Source organism: Rattus norvegicus, chromosome 7, assembly GCF_021556685.1.
Source record: "Rattus norvegicus strain SHRSP/BbbUtx chromosome 7, alternate assembly SHRSP_T2T, whole genome shotgun sequence".
In the NCBI taxonomy this organism is placed as follows: Eukaryota; Metazoa; Chordata; class Mammalia; order Rodentia; family Muridae; genus Rattus; species Rattus norvegicus.
The window spans coordinates 113389394-113416275 of NC_141540.1; the positions used below are offsets into that span (position 1 = coordinate 113389394).

A 26882-nucleotide genomic window follows, 5' to 3' on the forward strand; every position below is an offset into this window, starting at 1 on the left:
TGCTACATTCATGTCTCATTGCACTTGGGTCACAGCTCTACCCTATCCTCTCCATCTTTTTGCTTCCCTTGAGTCTCTTTGTCCTGTTCACTAAATCTCAAAAACTGATATATGTGCTCAGTCCCCAAGTCCCTTAATCTGTGTTAAGACTGAACTAAGCCAAGCTCACTTTTATATGCGGTTGAAGTAGCTCACAGAGTTTAAGTACTACTCAGCAAGGCAGCAGCCAATTTGGGAAGCACACACAGTAGGTTGCAGGAAATCCTAGACAATAAAGTATGGGCCTGATCAGCAAGATGTTCCTTCCCCACTCAGTGAGTAAAGGAAAGATGCAAATAGAAACTGTTCATAGTTACCTATATGTAAAGAGTTCTGTGTATCATTCTAATATTATATCGGGGAAAGCAGCACTGCAGAATTTCAATGACACTGGTGCATAAATATTAAGTATATATAACGTGTGAACATGGTTGCCTTCTCTTAAGATTGTATGTGAACACGTTCAGAGAATAAGATCCCCAACACTGCGACAATTTGCTTCCTATTCTGAGTTTCCTTTCCCTCAGCAATTCAGACTTCATGAAGCTTCACCACTACAGTGAGAAAGCAACAGGCTTACAAAAGCCAGGTGGCATACAATGGTCACATAACATGGATGTCAAGCCCACGTACTTGTTTCAAAACCTAGGCTCCTTCTACTACAGAGGAAAAAGCAATATGGGGACTGCTTCATTTGGCTGACAGGGGAAATTGAAACAGGCTATTGCTGAGTATCCTGAATGTGACTCTCTGTCTCACACCCATAGTCCCTTGGACACATCTTTCAACATCTTCCCTGGATTTTACAGCATTTGAGAGTTCACCAGTAGACAACTATAGTTAGAGTCTGTTAAGTGACAAGGGCCACACAGGATTTCAGGATGAAAGATATGGAGTGTTGTGGGCCCAGCTTTCTCAGTCAATCCATAGCATGCATATAAAACCTTCCTCCAAAGGAGATACATGATCTTCAGGCTAAACAGAACATTAAAGTAGGGGAGGGAATGCCTCTGCCAACCCAGGAGTCAATAGCTCCATTGCAAACCTGCAGAGTAGAGAAGCTTGCTGCTCCAGGGGCTGCCTGCCTCACTATTGGATTTATTTAACCTGTGGAGAGCTCCATATGGGAACAAGAAAAGAGAGCACAAGCTTCAGAGTTAGATTCCAGTAGATGTGCACGCATTCTACTAAAGACTAGGGACACGGAGCTGAACCTGAGTCCGGGCCCAGTTTGCCATGAAGCATCTAGCAGAATATCTGGTGTGCATACATTTCTTTAGCCCTCCTACCAAAGCCTGTTACATTATTCCAGGTATGCAAAGCTTTACACATGACAGCTACTAAATTAAACTAACTTAATTATTCAAATTTATTACCATGAGATAAAATGTTCAATAACAATATAGATCTTTAAATTAAAGTTGTAACACATTGGCAGATTGCAGTCTTTTCTCTTATACTTTACTCCAAATTAAATTCCCTCATCATCTCCTGTGAGAAGTTATGGCTACTACTTGCCTGGGTCAATTGCTTATCCCTGAATTATATACCCTAGTTGGCTTCTTTCTTTTAGGAATTCTGATTTCTTAGGGGCATGTGTGTCCTTGTGTGCCAGACATAGAGCCAATCACAGACTCTTCTCCATGTTTCCAAGGCCCAGATCAAGGCAGAGAAAAGGTGGATTCTCAACCAGATTAATGAACTGAGCCCAGTCTTTCAGTTTTTAATATTCACTACAAGTTCCTGAGGCTGAAGAATCTGGATAAGGAGACTCGAGTCCTCTGTCAGATGACATGCAATGGAGGCCATGCAATTGAGGCCAGTGTGGGAGGATGGCTCATCAGAAAGGGTACATGGTTTACTTACTCGGAGACCTTGAGGCCCTGGGGGTCCATCTCTGCCTTCTGGACCAATCAAACCCTTTGGCAAAAGAAAAAAGGAGAGAATGTTATATGTGAACTTCCATGGCATATGCTCACCCCTCTCACTCTCAGGGACAGGGACATGTAGATTGCATCCGAATAGGAAATTATAGGATCAGAAGGGAAGCAGCAATCCATGATCTGCCATCTACCCTAAAATATACAGATATGGGCTTTGAAACACGGTAAACCAGGAAGACATGAGCAGTGTCACATACTTTGCAGAAGAGTATGGCAGGAATGGCTTGGCTAATGTAGTAGTTTGCATAAAGCACACAGAGAAGAATCACCTAAACCAGCGTGTAACTCTTAAGTATGTCCACTCTTTCCATATTGCTGCCTCAGAAGGAATTAGCTTGGGTTTTCTGACTCCTGGGATACAAACAAACAAACAAAACCCAAACCAAAACAAAACAAAAAAAAAACCAAAGTATTAAAGTTAGTACAAACAGAGCTAAAAAGATGGCACCATTGTTAAGAGCATTTATTGATCTTGCAAAGGCCGTAGGCTCAGATCCCATGATGCACCTGGTGGCTGACAACCATCCATAGCATAAGTTAAAAGGGATCCTAATCTTTCTTCGGACCTCCAGAGGCACCAGCCATACATGTAGTGCATGCAGACAAAACAGCCATCCATATGTAGTAAAAATAAATTAAAAAAAATAAAGTTGGTGCAAATAAAATTATCTAGGAAAGGTACATGTCAATTAGAGAGGGAATGTTGAAGGCTCTGAATGCTGTGTGACCTCTAAGATGGGGGTCAGTGGACACTGTCAAAGCCTGATCATGTCTTCTATATAATGGAGATGGTGTATTCATCTGCTAAGCAATTGAGATGATCACATAAAGAGTGGATGGACCCTCAGGTCTCAACACTGCATCATAATTGTTCAGAACACATGAGACACTCAACTCAAGCTCTGTCACCACATCCTGCTGAATTTTGTACAGAAATGTCTTTCTTGAACTTCTTTCCTTATCTCAAATAATCAGCATCACATAGGCACAATCCCTATGGTCCAATGTTGCATGACTCTTTGGTGACAGATCCATATTTAGAGCCATGCTCCTTGCTTTCTATACTACCATGTAAATAGTAAAGGGAATCCATCCATGACATAGTATGAATGGCATACACAAATGCTCCTTCTTCATAAGGAGTGGCTTATGCCATGCATTGGTAAGATTACCAGAACCTACTTCATCCTAGGGAGGGAGGAACGTTGCCAGCATTCGGATGCAGAGTATCATGTGCTATTCCCAGGATATATTTTCCTCTCCCTGGGGTTGCTGAGGTTCAAAAACTCAAAACTTTTCTATTCTCCACCGAAGTCATTAAAACCAGCTTCCCAGTATTTCTCAATTTAATGAATATTTAAGAAGCACTGGATCTGTGGATGGGCTCTGAGATAGGTGCCACCAGGGATTCAAAAGAAGGACACAGGTTGAAATCCATGTAGGCTTAGCAAATCTCCAAGAGCACTGATTTGTACATCAGTCTGTTTAATCCACAGCATGATTATGTAATGAATGATGACAATGATAATTTTCGAGTTACAGATGAATCAGTTGTAACCCTCACAGCATGATTATGTAATGAATGACAACAATGATAATTTTCAAGTTAGAGATAAATCATTTGAGTACTAAAGTCACAGGGTACTGTTAGCAAATTTTGAAAGGATAACATAGGTTATGTGATCAAGGCCTTTGGCTTCTAATTGTGAGTGCCTTCCATGCCACCATGCTCTTTATCCACTCTAGTCATGTCCCTCTATAATATTCTCCGGAGTCTTCACTTTCAGGGACATCTCTCCACAAGTACACATTAAATCCCTATCAATATAAACCTTGTGGATTTCAATATGGGGGAAAATATTGATCCTAGCCTTAAGAAGTTTGCTTCAAGCATAGCAATAAAATGACTCCTAAGAGCATATTTCTACACCAGTTGATCAGAGCACTTTTCAATGTTCATCAGAGAAACTTCTAGCAATAGATGGGAGTTAACTGGAGAATACAGACTTTGTTGAGCACTCAGGCCTAAAAGGGATGTCTTTATCCTGTCTCCCAAGACTTAGAGATCTATGTGGAAGGGGAGGCAGGGAGACTATAAAAGTCAGAGATAGTGGAAGACTCCAAAGAAATAGTGTCTTAAAGACACAACAGGACTGATACACACATGAACTCACAGACACTGCGGCAGCACACACAACACCTGAGCAGGTTGACAACAGGTAAAATCCCAGCACTAAGAAAGGATGTGGACACAAAGCTACACCTCCAACCAAGATTCTATTTGCAATTGTCACCTTCTGGGAAATGCAAAATCAGTTTTCCCCAGTGCAGTATCACTGGGTATATCAACCATAATCTAGTGTAGGCCCCATGCCCAGGAGTACTCCTCAAGCACAAAGAGACTTCATTTGGGTATAAGTGTGTGTGAGTGCTTGCTCAGTTTGCTTGTTTGTGTGATTTTTGTCTCATTTGGTATTTTGTTTTGCCATTGATTTTTAAAAACATCTTTAGTTTGCTTGTCTCTATTTTTTTCTTTCATTTTTTTTGTTTCTTTATTGAGAGAGAGAGAATAAAGTTAGATGACTAGGAAGAATCCCAGGAAGAGTTGCAGAAGGACAAAGAACATGATCAAAATATACTGATGAAAACAAAGGTAATAAAAATGAAGAGAGAAGGTAAAACACACACACACACACACACACACACACACACACACACACACACAGAGAGAGAGAGAGAAAGAGAGAGAGAAATGTAACTTTTAAAAAACATTGTATAAAAACTTTTTAAAAATCAAAGTTTAGTTCTAGAATTGTGTTTTCTTTTAATAGCCTTTATCTGGGTATTTCCTGAACTCTGACTAAAGTACTTGCGCTATTAATGCTTTGTATTGTACAAAGTCCTACTCTTGAGTGACAAGAGTGTACTGCACAGGACACCATCTTCAGTACCTTGGACAGTTCCCCCAATAGCTGTTAAGGAGGAGCATAAGAAAGCTTCAAGGCCCTCCCCATTATACACTTCATGATGAAGAGCACCTAGGCTACATAGACAGACACCCAGTTTGATTTTTTTGTTTTGCTTTTTAATAGCTTTTCAAGCCAGCCAATTACTATCACACCAATTCCTTCACGGTGGCAGATAAGTATAGAAATTCATTGTTTTCCAATCATGGATCTACGTTCTATATTTACACCCACACAGAACCTAATTCTCTCGAAGATTACAGAAGATATCTATTGTCCCAAAAGTTTTGATGCTAATTTGTTCTAATTACACTGAAATCAAACACTATCTAGGTTTCTTTAATTTTCTACCATCACTGTGCCCCAATAATGAACAGAGCCTAAAGCTTAGTGTGAATCAATTTAGAGATGCAGTTCCTTCATTTCGCTCAATAAAATACAGTGATGTAAAAGACTCAGAATCATGTTGCCTAGAAGTATAACTTTAACCCCCAACCCTGAGAGAACTCACTATTTCAAATGACCCCTATGGAGTTCACTGCATTTTCATTAATTATCCTTAGAAACTGAATGTTCACCATAAATGGTCACAGGGACCCTTCATGTCCTCCTCACAAATGGTTATTTTTCACATCATTAGGTCCCTAACGGAGGCAGAAATTAATGGCTGTATGCACAGAGCCTCCACACAGTCAAAGCTAATTGGAGGGGTGGAGAAAGCAGATATGCATGAAATGGTTCAGTTGACATTTAAGTGCCTGATCTGAACAGAAACTGACACACCAAGAGTCCCTGATCATGGCCTGCTTGGGAGAAGGGGGTCTCAATACAGGCTGCATGACATCTGTACTTGATCCTGTACCAGCAGCAATGCCACCTGCCTATAGTTTACTGTCCTGTGGAGAATGGTGATAACCCTGGTACCTACCTGAGTGATAACATGGCTTCTGAAATAATTCTCTATCCAGCAACAGGATAGACTATACATTTCCAGACCCATAGGTATTAGGTATACCCACCATTAAGGAGTAGTGACTTACAGGTGCTCCTGGAGGCCCAGGTAGGCCTTGGTGACCTCTTGGTCCAGGGGCTCCCTGAGAAGACAGGCAACAGGCATTAATCACTATATTCCTCTCTACCTGATCAGGGACACCACCACCCATGGCCCTTTGCTGACAAGAACTTATTTCCCAAAAGGCACCTAAGGCATGCAGGCATTTGATTCCCAGGTGGAAGTCAACTGGACATATCCCTGGGCCCAACCCCCACAGCTGTGGCCTTTCTTCTGCTACAGCTTGAATCCCCAAAATAGAAAGACCCATTCTACATACCTGCTCTCCCTTCAGGCCCTCTCTCTGCACCTGAGAGACAAACAAGATTAGCAAAACTATCATCAGGCCAGTAATGAGCCATCCTCAGTTCCATTTCAGGTATCTAGTCCCACATGCCACAATGATTTCTGACTCTTCTCAAATAGAACCCAATGTTTGGTGTTGAATGTTCTTTTTGCTTAAATATTTTAACAGCAATCATTGAGAACACATAATAGTGGGGTTCATGGTAGCCTTTTCATGCATGCATATAACAACCCCTGATTCCTCCCTCAGCAAACCACTAACTGCCTATAGATCCTGTCATCAAATGAGTTCTCTATGTTTAGAGGTCAGTACTCTTCCAGTGACCCAGGAGTGCATGGGTCCCACTAACAGTGACTCACCACAGAGCCTGGCACACCAGGGGGTCCGGCAGGCCCCACATCTCCCTGCAGAGAGACAGAAAGCACATCAATAGTTATTGCTGCCACATTCTCCTTTTTGCCTTTTCCCTGGCTTTTGCTTATCCTGAGAACCAAGAAGATCTTCTCTGCGTTCCATCACACATATCAGCATCGTGCTTAGATATCCTCCTACTTTGGAGTATTCTAGAAGAACAACCAATTCTAGTGGAAGACGTGAGATTTTTTTTTTTAATTTTCTCTTATCAATGTTCAGTTCTAACTGGCTGTTCTGTGAGATTTGTCATATCTACACACTGCTTTATAAATAGCACTGGGCCACCATTCTGGGGATACACCTGATAGTAGTAGGCTCTTTGTTGGACACAGAAAGAGCAGAAATTTCCACCTTTGCAGTTCACAGTTTAGCACATGGTCAGCATTTCATCAAATATCTACCAAATGAGTATAAAGAAAATGCTGTAAGAATTCCCGTGCATTTTTAATGTTACCAGACAGTCATGTTCCATGACTTCCCCTCCTTCATGTTTAGCTCACATGGGCTATGTTGGCTCTGCTTCTGTCCAGTTGCCCAGGCCATGAACTGCAACTTAGTTCTACAGGAGATGTATCTGTCAATTATTGTAATACAAAGCCCTGGATTCCATGACTCCAGGGCCAAATGGCTGAGGCAAGGACACTGCATTTAGATAACACCCCTAGCAGGAACACTTTTCTCTTGGGTCAATCAGGATTTATTGAGACAGGATCTCTAGCTTAACACATAGCTTTACCACTTTGGTTATCTTTCTTAAACAGTCTTTCCTGGGGATCCCCCATTTCTGACTTTTCCATCTATCAAGTACCAGGGTTACAGGCAGGGCACCATACCAGTCTATTTCTTAATTTAAACAGCATTACAGTGCTTTATCCACTGAGATCTTCCCTGACTCCCCAACTGCTCTTTTCTATGTCAAAAGGCTTACATAAAACAAAACAGGAAACCTGCAATTTTATAAGCAAATTTTAAATTTACATTTAAAAAATCTAATACACAGCTTCCCTTGCTGTGCATTTTATTTGTCTCTCACTATAATAATTGAGTTCTGCCTGACAGAAGCCTTAACTTTCTCTGAGTTACCAAACAAGGGGCACATACAACACACACACACACACACACACACACACACACACACACACCTCTGCATTCCCAAATCGTGCATTTAAAACATTCTATAATCTGTCTAGGCACCTTCATAACAAGTACTCATGAACATACATGTCCCATTTAATCAAGCTCTGGCTCAAATAATTTAATCTGCATTTCTCTATAGATATTTAACTTCTTTGAGCTGGTTCTATTTACTCTATACCTCCACAAGCTTTATTTATACTTTGGCAACATAGTATTGACCAATGAAACACCATGACAAAACCAACTTGAGAAGGGAAAGATTTATCCTGCTTACTCTTTATACCATAGACCCTTATCAAAAGGAAATCAAGGCAGGAATTGATGCAAAAGCCATAGAGGAGTATTGCTTACTGGCTCATTTCTTAGACCTCACAGCCTGCTTATAACACCCAGGACCACCACCCAGAGGTTAGTAACACCCACAATGAGCTGGTCCCTCTCATGTCAATCATGAAATGTCCCATAGGCATGTCCACAGTTCGATCTGATGGAGGCATTTTCTCAATTGCACTTCCCTCTTCCTAAATAACCCTAGCTTGTATGGAGTTGACAAAAACCTATAGAATAGTATGTAGCTATACTGTAATGTTGTGTGAATGAGCCACACACATATGGACAGGCAACATTATAGACAGCAGAAAAATGAATCTCTGTGGCTCGTTATGAGAAGGCATCACTTGTCATTAACATGACTAAATAAAAACAAGTGCAAATAAATGGTCATGAAATAAATCATTACAAGTTTAATCACTTGCAGGTCATAATGAGATAAAATCTCTTGGTATATTCATTTTTCATTGAGCAAAATAATATCCTAGTAGCTATCCATAAAATTATGTAAATATAACCAATAGTTATTGAACAGTTTCTATTGACCATGCCGTTCTCCAAGAACCTAATATAGATGAAGTTTTTCTCTGAGTTAACATTTTTTCTATCTTAGAAATGAAGAAGCTGAAGCATAGAAATATAAATTGCTCAAAAAAAATTAATAATGAATATACTCAAATCTTTTCTAGAGTCATATTTTCAATTATATGAAATAACCTTTGTTTTAATGGTTGATTTAGCTGCTGGGAAAACTAACCCCTAGGATGACCCCCATAGTCTAGTATTGGTACACAATGCAGGAATCTTCACAGTACAGTGATCTCTATGTGCCCAATTTTAAGTACAGAAGGATGCCATTGTGATTTCCACATTGAGATTCTAAGAAGGGCTGTGGCTTCTACTGGGTGGTTTGTCATTTCTCTTAACTCAAGCCATGGGCTGTGGGAAGCAACCTCCACTGTGAACACTGTTATGGAGAAGCTACATAGCCCCAAAGCACTGAGGACTGGATGACCACCAAGGACTGACAACATAAGAAACAAGGGCTCTGATCCCTAGGGCACTCTTAAAATAACCACGCCCTATTTCCGGAGACCTCCAGAGTTGGGATAACATGTGTCCCTAGATTATTGCACTGAAATACCATGAAATCTTGAAGGCTTTCTGATAAGCTACAGTGGTTTGGGGTAATTTGTTATATACCAATGGCTAACTGACACACTACAGATGATCTAGTTCAGTTTTCAACACAACCTAAGATGCTCTGATGTTATTGTGCATCTTATATGGTCATGTAGATTTAAGAAAATCTATCGTGGGGTCTTAGGCAAGATAGTATTTTTTAGTCCCTGTCTTTTATCTGTAAAAAGAATGTCCCAATGGTTCCAATGTCTTTTTCAATGGCTGTGAGACAGCAAATGTCTATAAAATCTTAGATTCTCTCTCTCTCATAATGAGAGGCACCAGACCATGTAAGCCTGGCTAATTTGTAATTATCTCTAGGAATGCCCCAAGTAATGTGGTGACTTGTGACACAGACAGTCTACCTTTGCATTTCCCACAAGAAGCAATAACTCACCATTTCCCCAAATATGAAAGAATAAACAATCTTCAAATAATGCAACAGGAAGACTTAGAATACAATCAACACACACACACACACACACACACACACACACACACAAAGAAACAAGCATCATTCTTTGGTCTTACTGACCTGAACAAGTAACTTATTTTAGGATTTTACATCCCTGCAGGAGTGTATTAAAATCCTAAGACTGGAATAATACAGCAATGCAAATCTCAGCTGGGCCAGCAGGGGAGAAAAGTTAACTCAGCTAGAAATGAAGTCGAGGTGCGCAAGAGGGAAACATAACATTCTCCAGCCCTGTCCCTCTGTGGAGGCTTTTGCTGTTAATTTCTATTGACTCACTGCACACCACAGGTGCTTCTGCAAAGCATTCAAGGAAATGTCTTCTTTTACTTTAACTATTTGCAGGAAACCCATTTTCCCCAGATGACCATCATCTGCCGCCTCCTGCTAGTCACTCTGAGAAGCAGAGATTCGAGGTTTCTCTGATCCAACCACCCCCAGCCTCCCTGTACACTTCCGTGTGGGCCGCTGTCTCATTTCCTCTAAATTCCTCTAGGCTTCAGTAAGAAGATCATCTATGGTTCTCCCCCAAGTCCACCTCATCCTTCCTGCTGTGAAACCTAATGCACACCCCCTCCCTTCGCTTCTACTCTGACTAGAATGCCTGGCATTCATCTTCATTGACACTTCACATCCTAGGAAGATCCTTGCTTGCCCTTTTGGTTAAGATGCAAAATTCTAAGTACCACATTCATTAAACTAAGCCCTGCTGAAGGCACTCCAGTGAGAAGGGATATGGTGAGTAGAGATTTCAGAAATGACCCAAAACATTTGTACAACTGTTAGGAAGAGAGAAACGAAGGAACAAGTACAAAGAAGTACAAAGATGTTTTTATGATTATTATTTTTACTTATTCATAGCATTCCTGAGTCCAAATAGCATTTTAAATAACGAAAGATTTTAGTTTATCTGGATATTGTGCAGTTTTTCTATTTCAGGTTTATTTTTAATGGGCATTTATTCTTGAGTTTGGAAAACAATTCAAGAAAACAATTCAAGCTTCTACTGTGTGCACCCTCTTCCTAGAGCTCAGTGTACCCATCCCCCAAGTTCTGGCTTGCTTACCTTCTCTCCCTGCAGTCCTGCCACACCAGGAGGTCCAGGTCTTCCCTGGAGGAAAGAAAGTGAAGGTGGGTTATGACAGGCTCCAGGGACGTACAGAGATGGGGATGAGGCCTTCAAGGAAGTGTAACCTGAAAAGCTGGATTCTCCTCAGGAGCCCAGGTTCCCTGATACCAGCTTCCCAGCTAGTTTCCTTTCCTACTAGGAAGTTCTTCCTTTGGCAATCTAAATTCATCATCACCATGTTTCCATTTCTGGAATCAAGCTGGTATTGCAACTGGACATCACAGTTGGAAAAGTACACAAGGCTACATTTTGCATAAAGATAGGAGGATCAGAGAGAGGAACTCACATAGGCAGAAGCATGAAGAACCCAGATTTGCCTTGGGCCAGAGGGCAGAGGGCAGAGTCTGATGGAATCCTTTGGAAATACTGGTCCCTGGTAGTCTCAAAACTGAGAAGAGTCTGCCTATACTTAGGCCATGACTAGAAAATCGCCATGGGGAAACTGATACCTAAAGAGGTAGCATGTGAGATGTCAAAGGCACACACTGCTCTTCATGTCCTTGCAGCGGTTCCTCCTGCAGCTACAAAGGAAGGGATTTGCCCCTTATGCTTCTGTGTTATGCTCCTCAGGAAATGGAAGGACTTCCCAAAGAGCTGGATGAGCTGTGGCTACCCACCAGGAGACAGAATGCAAGGGGAATTTACTGTAAGCCACAGGAATGTGGCCATCTGTCCCCAGCACTCACACTTCCTTCTGAAGGAAGCCACCAGTCTGCATTTTCCAATTTGGCCTTCCAGAACCAAAGCCATAGATGTAATTTTTCCTAAGCAATCCTTGGGTCCATGACAATACAGTCATGATTTCTTCATGGATTTCACAGTTCCATCTCCTTCCCATATCAATAAATCCTACTATACACAGCCCTGTCTCCTTCATCTGCATCAACGCATCTTGCTGGGATCAATTCATTCTACATGCTGAGCACTGGGGCTACTTGTAATTGTTTTCCCAGAGGTGCGTGGCAGGCACTACCCCTGTATGCTCACCCCTCTGAGTATGCACACCATCCAAGGGCTTTACCCTATGACAAGATATCTTATCACCCAGGGTACAATGGATGCAAAGCAGTGGGATTGTTGGAATCCCTGCGGTGTTGGAGTTTACAGAACCAACACAGTTGATGTCTTTGGATTTATACTACTGTTGCTCCCAATAAGCAGGAAAGAAGCTGAGGTTTGCACAGAGGTTCACTCATTCCTGTACCACGGATCATGGCTCAGCTCCCACCTACCTGCTCTCCAATCTCTCCAGGCTTCCCAGGGAATCCATCCAGTCCTCGCTCCCCCTGGCAAAGAAGGAAAATGAAGAATGAACAAATAGTGACCAGGAAACGGTGTCTTCTTTTGGTCATTGTCACAGAAAGGAAAGGCAGTAAAGGCCCTGAATGTTTAAGCATGTTCAGGTCCTTCTCTCCATCAGGCTCCTCCACAGAAAGGAGAGCTAAGCACATCACAGCTCTAGAATAGATGTTATTGGGATCAAAGTACAGAGGTGAAACTCCAGAGAAACTATCATATCTCTCTCCCCATCACATGAATCTTCATGTGAGTAAAAGAACTAGATACATGGTGTTTGTAGCAAAGTTGACAAAATCCCAACTCATCCAGCAAGTGTGAGCATCCAACAGGCTCTCAGCCTGAGGAATAGACCGAAGAATTGACCTCTGGCCAACAGCAACAAATGCCCAGCCATCTATCTAATCCCCATCCCATCTGCTCACGTTCATATGCAGTTGATTTGAATCTCTTATTCCATGTAGTACCTTGGACAAGCAACGTCCTTGTAGTTTGTGGGAATAATAATTCCTCCCCTCCCACACAGATAGATCATTGAGATGCACCATCCTTCTCTCTTCCATTAGCTGGAGTCCATGGAAGTCAGTGTGTCCCATTTGAGTAAACTACGGCTTTGTATCCTCACTTAGAGTCACCACCCAGAAGGGATGTGAGGGCTCAGGTGAAAGAGTAGAGACTCCAGTAGGGCTATCAGTGCTAATGTTAGAGGCCCCTTGAGATTCCTCAGCTGGATTGCTTCATTCTTTCCCACATTTTCTTTCTGATGGTTGCCCAGATCCCTTCAATTGCTCAGCTTCAATTACTTCCTTGACCTCTCCAGCTAATTAGATGCCCTATTCTACTCCAGAGTACACTCATTCTCCCTGCCTCATCTCCCCTAATTTGATTTGCATTTATTATTCTATCTACAGCTTGTTCCATTCTCCACATCATTCTGTCCCTCAGGTCCAACCCAGAATCTCATGTTATAGCATCAGGTGACAGTCACTGAGCCACAGAAACACACGCAAAAATATTACCTTGGACTCTTCTGTTTCTTTATGAGTTTATTTTCCAAATTTCCTTTGTTTCTTTGTTTTGTTTTTTTTTTTTCGTTTGTTTTGTTTCCCTAAGCATGGGCTTCTCCTTCCTTTCAGAAGATGTCTTTGGACTTGGGGGTGAAGATTGCTGTCAGTCACTGAACTGTCTGAGGAGATCAACTACCTCTGTAATTCCAGAGCAAGAAGGAATTTCCCCAGGAAAAGGTTACCCTACTCCTATTCCCTCTGAGGTCTACCTGGCAGATGCTCTTCTCCCTGGGGGACAAACACTGATGCTTCTCCTGTCCATGTGTAATAGATACAGCAGAACTGCCCAACAGAGTTTCCCAAGTGCTACATCTGCACCTAATCACCTGCAGCTACCCCAGCGCCCTCCTCCCCAAATCAATTGAACTCTGGGGTTGTGCCAACAAGCCAGCTCTCTTATCTCATGGTTTTTAATTTCCTTTCATCTGTACCCAGGCAAATAAAACCACCTCAGGTGTTTTCTATCTTCTAGAAATTATTTAGCATGTCTTGAACACTGATTTCTACTTTCAAATACTATGTGGTAATTCTTATAGAATGCCCCCTTATCATGGGAAGCTCTTCTGGCCATGGAAATGAGTGGTGTCTGCATTTTCCTCTCTGCTCAAAGGTTCCAAATCTGTTATTATGCCTTAGCTCTTTCCTATCCCTTGTCATGTTTGCAGGCCTGAGCACAGACAAATTAGAGAGCCAAGACTCAAGAGTTTAGAAGCTATTTGATCAAGCTGAGTATGTGAAAGTGAAAGCAGTTCTGGCTATCCTGATCTTAAATCCTCCATCTATTTCCACTACCCCAAGGCCTAGGGACATGCTCATGGGTTCCCTTTTGATGTCTAGGCTGGATAAGTTGTAGGAGTGTTAGTGTCCATGGGTCTCATTCTTCCTCCAAAGCTGGGATAATGCCTGTGTCCAAAGTCATGAGGATATAAATATGTGACAGAAACACTAAAAAAAAAACCAAAAACAAAAAAAAACAAAAAACAGAACTCCTGGATTCCAGTGCAGAATTCTTCCCCTGATAAATGTCACCTGGCACTTGGGCCCTTCCCAGAGCTCAAAGCAAAGGTGGGTCTGATAACTAGGTAGCAATCTAGAAGTTCTGCCTCAGAGCAGAAGGCTCTAAGTCTCAAGTCCTCCATTACTTGTGTCTTCCTATCTGAAGACCAAATTGAGTACTCAGAGTCCAAAGCCCAGAGTTCTCCCAGGTATAGTTCAAACAGGACAGAGCAAAGACAGGGCAAGCCTGAAGGATACCTGGACCTTGTCAGCTCAGTAGTCTGCAACAGATGCACTAGGCAGCAAGTAGGAATACAGAGGGAGGAACATCCATTAGAGACAAGAATAAATGCTGAGAAATACAGATGAGAAAAGCAGGAAGTAGCTGACAGAAAAGCCAGGCACTGAGGTAGACAGTAAGTCAAAGACAAGAAAGAAATGGGGAAAGGGATACAGAGAACCTGGGGCAGGGGGAAAGGGACAACAGCAAAAGAGTTTTGGAGAGGGTCACAGAGATAAAGAGAAAGAGGAAGACTGAGAACTGAGCCGAAGAAACAGAGACATACAGAACACACAGAGATGAGAGACACGGACAAGGCATGGGGTGGTGAAAGAAACAGGCAAAGAGACAGATGGACAATGGAGAGAGATAAACAAAGGAGGGAGAAAGAGACCCCAAGAACAAAGCAGAGAAGCTGAGACAGAAAGCTAGGCTATATATAGTAAAGAACAGGGATGGAGAGAAAGGGAAGGAGAGAGAGGGAGGGAGATGAGGGAGAGACAAGAGAGACAGACTGATCAGACAAACTCAGTTGATAACAAGTGGAAAAAGAGAGAAACATAGAGAAAGGGAGAAGGAGGAGGCAAGAAAAAGACAGAAAGAGAGAAAAAAAGGTGACAGAGAGAGAGACAGACAGAGACAAAGAGGCAGAGAGCCATAGCATAGAACTGTGTCTGAGGTTGAGAAACTGAGGGAATACCACCTGGGATGTCATCTGATCTAAGGCAGAAGGCAATAGGGTAGGCTGAGGCCACACACCACCAAAGGCTTTCTACCCCATCCCCTGTTGACCTCCATACACTACACTGCACTGCACTGTAACCAAGAATGGACATCCCTGGAAAAGACTCAGGAACCCAGGTTCTGGGTGAACAGGATGTAGTGAGCTTCACAAGTCAAACCCAGGCCCTGCTTCCCACTCTCACAATACTCACATCAAGTACTAAGCCTCGTGACTCTGTTTCCCTACCCACAAATGGGAAGCAAGCAATTTCTCTGTGGAAATTAGTGGTTTTACTATATCATGATCAGAATAATGACTGACTAGCAGAATGAATATCTAAACGTCAGTTAAGCAAAATGCAGATGTACTACATGGAATGGGAACCAGAAGCCAGGTGAGTGTGGCCACAGAGAGGGAGCAGCATAGGACAGCAAATCTCTAGGCTCAGTTCTCTCCTTATGTGGAGATAATAAACCATGAAAAATGAAATAATGCTATTGCATTGTAATAACAACTGACATGCTCAACCTGCTGTCAGGGACCACATGCAGCAAGGATAGTTCTTAGTTCAGTCCAGCACAAAATTGCAAACTTGTTTAAAATGTATGAGTCTCAACACGTTTTATGATTAATTAATAATTAATTAATTAATAGCTCAATCACATCATTCTTGAGCATGGACTTTGTAGACAGCAATACAGTGATGTAATACAAATAGGAACATGCCTGTGTGGTCTCTGCTTTCCATATCTTTAATTCAGTGGGGATCTGTGTTTCAATCTGCTGAAGCGAGAACCAACCCACTTAACATGGCATAAATATACAATGAGCCTCCTATGTGCAGTGAGGGAAACCCAGCCTCAGAAACCAAATGGAGCAATCCAGTTAGATGGCTTCCCAGAGAAGATTTGAGGCTACCAGTCATAGTCCAGTCTGCAAAGTCTATGGACCCCGGAGGAGTCCACTGGCTGCCATTCCCCATGTCTGACAGCAGAGGGGACGATCATCCTATTAATGGGGAATGGACTCAGCCCCTCCCACCCTGGCTGATTCAGCTCAATAAACCAACACATGTAGTAATTAGAGCTTGAGATCTGGGAAGTTAAAACCTCATCGAAGGTCTCAGGCGTACAGATAGACATATCACAGCCCAGACCATCTGACTCCAAAGCTGGAGCATGACTTGGTTCACCAGGCCTTCCTCCCCTTGAGCCATCCTGCAAGAGTGGAATACCTGCGGCATCTCAGAAGCCCAGTTTCCACAGCCACGCACAATTATCTGGACAAAGACTTTAGAGGGCTTGCTCCCCTCTGCTCCTTAGTAGATATATCTTACAGATTGCTAACCTTCCCATACCCAGTAGCCTGGACATTCCATATCTCTGTCCCTTGACCACAAGAACATCACTGCACTACAAAAACTTCAGTTGTCTCCTCAGACACCTGACAAACTCGAAAGGAAGATCTGTCTCCCAATTACAGAGAACACACTCTTAGGAATGTCGGTTACCAGTGACAGAGGAAGCTGGGTTCACAGCCAGTGCATGCTGGGATGAGGCCCAGCAGATGGAAAGGACCTGTTTCTCAGGAGAAGATGGAAACTTTCTTCCTGATAACCTAAGAAATCAGAGTGGTTCTTGAGAGCATAAGCTATTTTAAGCATACATCAAACATAAGAAATGGAAAGGGGCTCAATTCAACATGTTCAAAGTTAGGGTAATGGATATTCAGAGAAGAATTCAGCTAGCTCCAAGCCACTCTGCATGGCGAGCAGGATGGCAGGAGCCATGTTGTCCCTATGTTCAGATTATGTGATTCTAGTCCTAAAGGACTCTGGCAATTCCTCCAGAAAACTCCTACAGCTGATGAACATGTTCAGTAAAATCACAGGTATAAAAATAACTCAAAAACTCAGTGGACTTCAGGTTGGAGAGGTAACTCAGCACTTAAGAGTGCCGGCTACTCTTACAGAAGATCTGAGTTTGCTTCCCAGACCCACATGGTAGTTGACAGTGGTTTGTAACTCCAGTTCCAAGGATTGGAGTCCTTTCCTGGATTCTACGTCAACATGGTACACTTCATATATGCAAGCAGGCACCCGTAAAATAAAAATTAATAAATCTTTTTTAAAGGACATAGATAAGCACATTTTATGCACGTGAAACATGCTAGGTACCTGTGAGGAAGTTGGCAGGATTACACCACCAACTAGGCTGTAGATATACTAGGATGGGGAGACTGAAAAGTAATTTCCACTACATTCCAAGTGTCCTGAAATAAAACTGTATGACTTAATGAAAACATCCCACACAGGACTGAAGAAACATGGGCTGTAGGAAGAGCGAATGGGATGCAGCCTGCCAGAGTGTTAGGATCCACATGAGGGGAGGAAGCTCTTGTCCAAGTCTCCACAAGCTGGGTCAGGGAGGAGGACTATCACCAGCCACTATGTGAGGAGGGAGATTTGCAGCCCTTGACTTCCAGAGGAACTCTGAACAAACATGGCATTACATAGGTTGAAGGAGCAAAGAAGAGGTAAGAAATTATATAAGTTTCCACGTAAGCTGTGAATCCCTGGCACTAACCAGGCATTCTGAGCTCTAATGCAGGGATCTTTGGCCTGGAAATGCTGACCTCTCCCTGGGCAAGAAGCCTGAAGGCCATAACACCAAGTTTCTGGCCTTCTGTGCAGTTTCATTTCAGAGCATGAGATGAGCTAGCACCTGCGCACCTGTCATGCACATGTGCACATATAAACACAGACACATACGTGTGTGTGTGTGTGTGTGTGGTGTGTATGCATATACCCACACATGTACACATGCATACACTGAATGAAGAGGTGCCAGCATCCTCCTCTCTCCCTTTTCCATGGAAGCAGTACTAATTGACCAGTATAGATTATAAATACCTTTTCTCCTGGAGGTCCCATTTCACCTCGTTCTCCTCGAAGACCCTGGGGGAATAAAGAACGGTGACACATCTGCAGGTGGCTCATTATTATATATAAAGGACACCCTGACACCTGTATGGTATCTAACCCTGGTGTGGAAGCTGTGGGTTCTTTAGACTCCACTTTACTTCCAGAAGTGGATGACTGTGCACATGGGTAAAAAAAATGCCTTATACCAAGTATCTGACACTCCCAGGTTCTATCCTTCTTCATTAGGGAAAGGGACCCCAGAATGTGTATTTAAACTTTTTCCCCTGGTGACTCATGAGTACCATAGCATCTAAGAATTTCTACTCTTAAGAGAAACTAAGCTTTCCTTAGCATCCAACCGGCAAGCACTTACTGCATAGGTTGAGGTGAAAGACTGGCTGGAGAGCCAGCTCCTGATACCTCCAAAGAGGGACCGAGCCTACCTCCCAGACAAGTGTCTTTACTTACTGGAGCTCCAACTTGCCCAGCAGGTCCAGGTAGTCCAGGTGGTCCCTGGGGCCCCTGCAGAAGAGAGTCCACATAGAAGGATGGGATAGAAAAACCAAAAGGTAAGAGCTTCTCAGGCAATGTTCTTTCAGAAGGACATGGTTCTACCTAAGCTACATGTGCTACCCACACCACCCATATAAGGGGTTCCTGACCTCTGCCTCATCACCCATGGCTGGTCCTTCCACTTGATACCAGGTGAAGCCATACTCACAGCCAGGTATGTTGAACTTCATGGGAAGGCAAAGAGCTCTGCCTCTGAGCCACTGGGAACCTATATTCTACCATCCCACTTCCACCTGCCCCAAGTCCCTCAGCCTTCTCATGATCTGACCCAGACTGACTAGTGGCTTCAGAACCTGTGCAACTGATTGCAGTGCCTGTTGTTTTCAAGTTGCCACATGGTTTGTTCAGCCTGGGGAAGTCCTGACAAACAGCCTCAGAATTCTGAGTATGGAAACATTCAGTCAGAGGACAGCACATCTGTGCCTATCTATTAGGAATCTGCTAGAATAGAAGAAATGGGGATTTCTTCTGTCAAAGATATCCCAACTTTCATAAACTACCCTACAGCAAAAACAAAAAAATGCAATTCATATCATACCGCACAGTGAGATAGACAGAAAGATAATACACATAAATATACACACACCATGAACACACACACACACACTACACACAGAGAGAAACCACACACAAACACACACGCTGTCGCACACATGTATCCATGCACTCAAACCTAGATGCTTTAGTGCGTCAATGATGTAAGCTGAAAATAAAGAAAATAAGGAAGGATGCCTGGGCCACATATTACAGTGGCATCCTGGCTACTAGGTACCAATGGAAGAGGATGAGCCCTCAAGTCTCCATTGCTACAGGGACATAAGTTTTCAACTGTATGACCCACTATTGTAAGGATGTAGGAGGAAATATTTATGTGTAGATGTATACATATATGTATGAAGGTGCATAGAAGTAGGCAGAAACCCATCCAAGCATCTCATCAATGCCTAAAGCAACTGGTTTGCGCCCCCAAGAACTGCCTATAACCTGAGAATATGAGCAGCTCCCAGCAATACTTACCCGCATGCCCACCTCTCCAGGCAGCCCCGGCTCTCCTAACTCTCCTGGTTCCCCCTGCACAAAATCAACACATGGTCACAGACAGCACAGATACATACCAGCATGGCTGGAAGGTGCCTAGGTGTCCCATCCCCATAGCCAGAACTCATCAGAAGTGAGATGACTACCGAGATGAACTGCTGAGTACTGACAACAGAACTTACTCTCATGCCTTTACTGCCGTCTCTTCCAGGGGGCCCAGGTGGGCCCAGAGATCCCTAGATGAAGAAAAAGAGAATATCAGTTGCAGTGGGGGTAGTAAAGAGAGCATCATCCAGGGGGAAGGGGCTGGACCAGGAAAATAGGTCCTCTTTACCATGAGTGTTCCTCATAGCTTTAAGTACACTCTATTAACAACAGTTCTTCATGCCGTCTTTGCCTATAGCATCTTTTTATACGCATATGAAGAGACAACAGTGATACAGAGCATATCGGAGATGGGCAATAGCTTCTTGGGCCCTCAGGAAGAAACTGAGTGCCATACAGAATGCACAAAGGTGTTTGCTGGTAAACAGTAGCTATGGTCAAAGCCACTGTGACTTTCTTTTCTTTCACTATGGGCTTAGAGGAGTTTGAGGGTTAGTCACTCATGTGGAGTAAAAAGAGGGCACTAAGACAGGTCTTTGGTCAGCACCTTTACTCTCTACCAAGGATTTGGAGAAAGGAAAGAGTTTTAATGATCTTCAGGTTCATTTTTCATCCTTATGTGAGTACAGCAAGGTGCATGACTAACTAGGAAAATTTCCCAAGAAGGAAGATTGCTCTGAATAAACAGTGTTTCTGTGATCCAGTTTCTAGGACACTGGGTCTCTACTGGGTCTTTTTGGGTCACACTATCATAGTTATCTTCCCTGGGGGAGGGCTACCATGGCAAATTGTCCTTCCTTGGCTTCCATTTACCGATCAGCAAAATGGGGGAGAAAAACACTGTATTTGGTTCTCCAGGGATAGGAAGGGTTAATTGCTTAGGAAGAGGTAAGTCCTGAAGAGACTGAGCACTGGCTAAATGCAAATAATTAGCAACAATTAGATCTTTCTAGAAAGAACCAGCAGTGTAGAGCCATAACAATTATGGTTGCTTAAAGAAACAATGAAGATGCTGCGACCCTGGGTCCATTGTAATTGTGTGTTTACTGTGAGGCCAGAACTAGGTGCTCTGTAGGTATTGCCACAATAGACATTAATCTGTGTCTCATTTAGCTCATGAAACAAAAGCACAGGAAGGTGAGGTTCTGCCCAAAGCCACAGTATTTACCATGGAGAGCTTGACTTAGGGCCCCTTTTACTTCTGCCACAGCATCTACACACACACATCAGCCCAGCAGCTGCTTCACAATCCTACAAACCAAAGCTATTATCCCTACTTTATCTGTGCTCATCATGGAGCATAGAGTGGTCTCTCAAGTCAACCCAGAAATCCATGTGGCAATATGAGAAACGTTGGAAGAATTAATTCTGGGGTATACCATCATAGTTCTCCCTCTGCAAGGACCTTGACCTCCTCCTTCAGCCTCAGCAAATCCCATTGCACTAGAAATATTGCAGTCCCTTTACAATATGGAGGTAGGCCATCATCAATACAGGGCCAAGAAGCTGAAACAATGGTCAAGAGTAGGAAGAGATCAAAACTCCTTCTGTGTCGCCTGTTTCCAAGGCACATGTCCAAAATCACTTCTTTTGTTGTTCATCTATTAGAAGTACCCCAGCCTCCTTAACTCTATGTCCTGTAATCCTATAATTAAGTCCAAGGTTTTCCAAAAGAGACATGTCACAAAAGAGTAAGGACATCTTCTAAGAAATTTCCCTCCAGGGTGCTTCACTTAGAACCCAGTCTATCTGGACACTTAGTGGAGAGTTTATCCAACATACTGGCTACCCACTTGAAATAGCACGTTCTTTGAAAGGCCAGTCTGTCTCCTGGCTCCTACAGGTTTGGATATTCTGCAGCTGAAAGCAGGGAAGAGGTGTCAGGTGGGCTCCTGCCCTGGGAATAAAAGTGAGGACAGCAGGGCACAGTTGGTCCTAGGGGCGTCTAATAAAGGGAGTCAGAGGGGTGGGGAGAGACAAGTGACAATGCCAAAGAGAACTCTGGAGAGTTCCAGAACCTCTGCCTGTCCTCGTGGTTGTCTCTCTACTAGCTTGTTGGTTCTAGTATAGAGACAACTAGAGGAGGCACTTATCAGTCTGACCCATCCATTATCTTGGAACTCTGAGAGGGGGAAAACAAGATGACATTCCCAGTGTCTGGATATGACACAAGGGCTATGCAGATGTTCTGTGAGCATCAATCCTTTCTAGAGCCCTTTGGCTTTTAAAGGAAGGTTATGATATACCCCTATTTCAAAACATGCAGCACACATGAGCAAAGTGAACATCCCAGTGTGGAGGAAAGAAAATGGTCTCAAGAACTAGCAAATTTCAGCTTTAAGCTCTCCCACACTTCAGTTTTGATGACTTAAGGCAGGGCTGGAGATGAGCTCTGATAGATCTGTTGACAGATGCTATGAGAAGGAGAGGTATAGTCATTGGTAGGTTCCCCATGCCTGAACAATTTCATACCCATGTGCCTGTGGATAGCACCAATTGGATTCAGTGGGTTAGAATGAATGAATGAATGAATGAATGAATGAATGAATGAAAGAAAGAAAGAAAGAAAGAAAGAAATAAGTATGGCTAGGAGAGAAATGTGACAGGATGGTCCTGGGAGGAGTGGATATGATCAACACACATTGTATACATATACAAGATTTTCAAAGAACAAATTAAAATTTATCCCATCCTTGGTTTTTGGCTTTAGCAGCATTATTGAACTAAAGTATTTTCCCTCCTATGTCTTCACTCTATCTACTGCAAAAAGCATGATTCAGGAAGGAATGTAATTTTGGCTCAAGAGTGGCCAGGTAATGCTTTCAAAATAGGACAATTCAAACCAAGTAAGGTTCTACTGACATTTGGGGTGAGATTTCTAAGGCTGTATATTTTATTTATTAAAAGGAAATCGTCGCTTTGTTTGTTCAAAAAAATTGCAAAGAACAGTGCACATGCATCCATTGCAAGAAGACAACCAAGGCATCTAGGAAAAGGATTTTCCCAATTCCATGCCTAAACTTCTGACTCAAATTTGTAGTTTTGATTCCAAGTCTAGGCTTTGACTTCTCTGACCCATGATTACACAAAAGACAACATCTAGTAAGACATTACTCATACACTGATAGCCACTCGTCAGCATCCCAAGCCTCGAGGACTTTGGCACTTCATGGAGCAAGTGTAATCACCAGATAGCAGATGTCTCTGGCTCTCTTGGAGAGTTGACTGCCATGCCCCAAGCTAGGGAAACTGTACCAGTGTGATAATTCATCTATCTGGCAGCAAGTACGCCAAGCCAAGCCTCTGAGAAAAGTACTAGGAACATTCTAGACAGAGGCCCTCAAAGTGAGAGGATCCCGGGCCAGTCCTAGCAGTGGAACTCGATTAAGCAGACACTTTCTCTCACCTACAGCAGTCCTAATGAACAGGATACTTCAGGATCTGGCTAGTTGGTTTAATAAATCTCCAAGGTTGTTCTTTACTGGCTTAGGCACAGACAAACGCAGACTATGGAGTGTATAAGACTATGGACTATGAGACAGCATGGTCTCACACCCAACCTCCATCACATACACTGGTAAAGTCACCAGTTCCAAGACTCACTGTAAAATAAGGAAAAGAATGTCTACCTCAAAAGTTAAGCTAAATGGTTTGTGCCAGAGCCCTGGGAGGCAGTAAGAGATTATAAACTGTTGACGCTGCTATTACTCTTAGGTGTCATGTGAATTGTCTTAGATAAGCTGAAGGAAGGACGGCACCTTTACACTGGCACCTATGAGATCCTTTCAGTGATTACTTTGTCAGATTTCTGGGGTCTTAGATGCTGCAGGCAGGAGGGACACAGGAGAGTTCTGACATTCTGCAGCTGCCAACCTCCTAGAATAAGAACTAATTAGTGCCGAGGGTGTAAAAGATGTCATTTGGCATTAAAGTCGGAACACTGCTGGTGTAAGAGTAATTATATGTAATGCTCAAAAGCTCTTTTCACAAATATAAGTAATTTATTTTCATTAGTTCATTTAATCCTTGCAAAAACCCATCTGGTTCTAGTATTACTGTGTTTGCCAAGCCACAGAGGAGAAAAGCCAGGATTAGAGAGATGAAGTCATGGTCTCTTGTCATGCATCTGCTAAGTGTCTGAGCTAAGGTCTGGATTCAGTAAGTCTGTGCCTAGGGTCCTCCCACTTGGCCTGACTGAACACAGTCTAGTAATCCAATGTGTACCTTTCCCATGTAGGCTTCAACCTCTGGTTTGAAGCTCTTTGTCTTATGACTTTGCAAGCAGCTGAGTGTCCCATGAAGAGAGAAGAAATATTGATGGCTTTCTCTCTTCCTTCTCAGCCCCAGGCTATGAGATTCTTGAACCCAAATGTCATCCAAGGTGCCCTTCAGCACCACAGACAGTTCCTAAAGTACTAAGGCTTATTCTTTCAGTATTTGCCCTCAGCATGCAAGGCTAGGTGAAGGCATATAAACAAATAAAGTTCTCTCCTAAACCCTTTTAATTTTTATAAAAAGGGAGGAGAAACTTTGCCATAGTTGTCCAACTCAATAATCATATAATGCACATTAATGCACAAGCACAAACAGGGACTTTGGCATGTCAATCAAGCCAGCTAAGAATAGAGCAAGAAGATGACTCTAATTCACCTTCCAAGTCACATATGTGCCAACATAAATGCCATTTTGTCTTCCTCATCAAAAGCTCTACAATGGGGCATCATCATGTAAAATAAGCTGATTTACATACAGACCAGTTTCAAGGGTCAAGAACTCCCAGCTACCAACATTTCATTCAGAAAGGGACAGTGAATGGCCGTGCATGTACCAGATATGCCCAGCCTCAGTACAATAACCTACCAGCCCTATGAACTTGGACAGAGTCTAGCCTCTCTCAGAATGTTTGAAAACTAAGCACCAGATTGTATTAAAAGGCTAGTTAAGGGGTGATGTCAGTTTTCCCGTTATATATCACTGTGTCTCCAGATAAACCCAATCAGTATTCTACACAAAACCATCACATTAGTCAAAAGATCTGCTTTCTGTACACCTGCTCATGCTAACAATACCTTCTACTACTAAAGAGAAACAGCAAATTAAATGTATACCCATTATTCCTTGCTGTATCTTGTGATTTCCCTTTCTCAGACACTCCTTCTTTGAGACACCCCACTGGAGAATTTAGAAATAAAAGCAAGCTGTTTCAAACAGTCTAGTATGCTGCAGGCCCAAGGTCATGATCTGGCAAGATCCACCATCTTGTGAAGGCCACCTGCTGATTCCTGGAGGACACTTTCTTGCTTATCCATGTGTATGACAGAAGGTATAAAAGGGTCTCCCTTGGAGCCCTATCAAAAGGACACTGATTCTACTCATAAAGTTTTTATTCTTACAATGTCATCATATTCCAAGGAGGATTTTGAAATGTGAGATTTTGAGGGAGCAAACATACAAACATAAATGCCTCTGGTATGGATAAGTAATATAAAATTTGGGAAACTCATCTCTGGCCGCTATTCTAGAAGGGAAGCATCCAAAAGGCATCAATGCATGGCAGGGATATGTCTTCATTCCCCATCCCACTTTACAGCCTTTTGTCCATGAACTCTTCTCATTTTGCAGCTTCAAAGAGGGCCTGCTTTGACAATACCCTCAGGGTGACTGTATTAGGCCAAAAGGGCCCGTTCTTTTGCAGTGGGGACAGGCAAAGGTGGGTGTGCTGTGTTGAGATCAGAGAAGTAACAGCATGAACATAGACCTATATGTCACTGGCACACTGACATGGTCCCCTGTAATCACAGCAGGGTCAAGTGAGAATGTCCCTTTAGATACTGAATGCCACATTAACCACACAGTGATCATAGTGACTGCCTCTGTGTGTGTGTGTGTGTGTGTGTGTGTGTGTGTGTGTGTGTGTGTGTACTGTTTTGTGTGCACACAAAAGATAAAAATCAGAGCCTTAGGCATGCTAGGCATATAGATAGATAGATAGATAGATAGATAGATAGATAGATAGATAGATAGATAGATGATAGATAGATAGATAGATAGATGATAGATAGATAGATAGATAGATAGATAGATAGATAGAGACAAAGATACAGAGAGACAGACACACACACACACAGAGAGAGAGAGAGAGAGAGAGAGAGAGAGAGAGAGAGAGAGAGAGAGAGAGAGAGAACGAGAACGAACAGGGGTCTAAGTTGCTCAGGCTGGCTTCAAGCCTGCCATCTTCCCAACTTAGCTTTCCAAGTAGCAGTGATTACTCGACTGCATGTCCAAGCTTGGTTTGTGATATTTCCTTGTCCCCAGACACTTATCCTTACCTCTTCCCACTCTCCTTGATACTTAGGGGGCAGGTACTGCATTCATTTCTCTTTCCCCTTCACCACCTAGGTTACACATGTTTTACAAAGGTTTGAAAAGTGGAAGAATACTCTGCTTGTGTGCATTTCTTATTTTCCCAGTCAGTATTTTGCACTGTGAGACTCGACTGCATTATTTATGTGTAATTTTCATGCCATGTTTCCTGCACCATCATTTGTTTCTTGTTGCATATATACATTATTCACACATTTCTAGTCTCCTGAATGACGTCTGTTTGGGTTTATAAGCATACATTTCTTAATGCGTCTTAGGGTAAATGCAGAAAGAAAAGTACTGATGGGCTCTCCTTTAACATCTCTTCACAGTCTCATAGATCAAGTCCTGTATGACACAACCATCCCTACGCCAGGGGATGATATAACCCATCCCAGGGCACAGCAGCACAGTATCTGGCCCCATAAGAGCCAGAGCTCCAATGGCATTAGTGACACACATGTACACTGTGAAGTCTCACAGATGCTCTCAAGGGCAATTGCATCATTTTGAACACATTAGTAACAAGCTCGGAGTCACCAATGAT

General features: G+C 42.8%; 1 protein-coding gene across 3 annotated transcripts in view; it reads right to left on the reverse strand.

Moving 5' to 3' along the window:
• Col22a1 (collagen type XXII alpha 1 chain) overlaps positions 1–26882 on the reverse strand; it is a 241795-nt gene that overhangs the window by 135956 nt on the left and 78957 nt on the right. Inside the window, exons 1-11 of one of the 3 annotated variants that reach the window (XM_087557414.1) lie at positions 21766–21944; positions 20050–20103; positions 19847–19900; positions 18725–18778; positions 18245–18289; positions 12203–12256; positions 10908–10952; positions 6666–6710; positions 6280–6309; positions 5989–6042; positions 1906–1959 (exon numbers count right to left, since the gene is read on the reverse strand). In XM_087557414.1, the coding sequence (XP_087413540.1) occupies positions 1906–1959; positions 5989–6042; positions 6280–6309; positions 6666–6710; positions 10908–10952; positions 12203–12256; positions 18245–18289; positions 18725–18778; positions 19847–19900; positions 20050–20055 (441 nt within the window). In that variant the 5' untranslated portion in view covers positions 20056–20103; positions 21766–21944. 3 annotated transcript variants of the gene reach the window in all.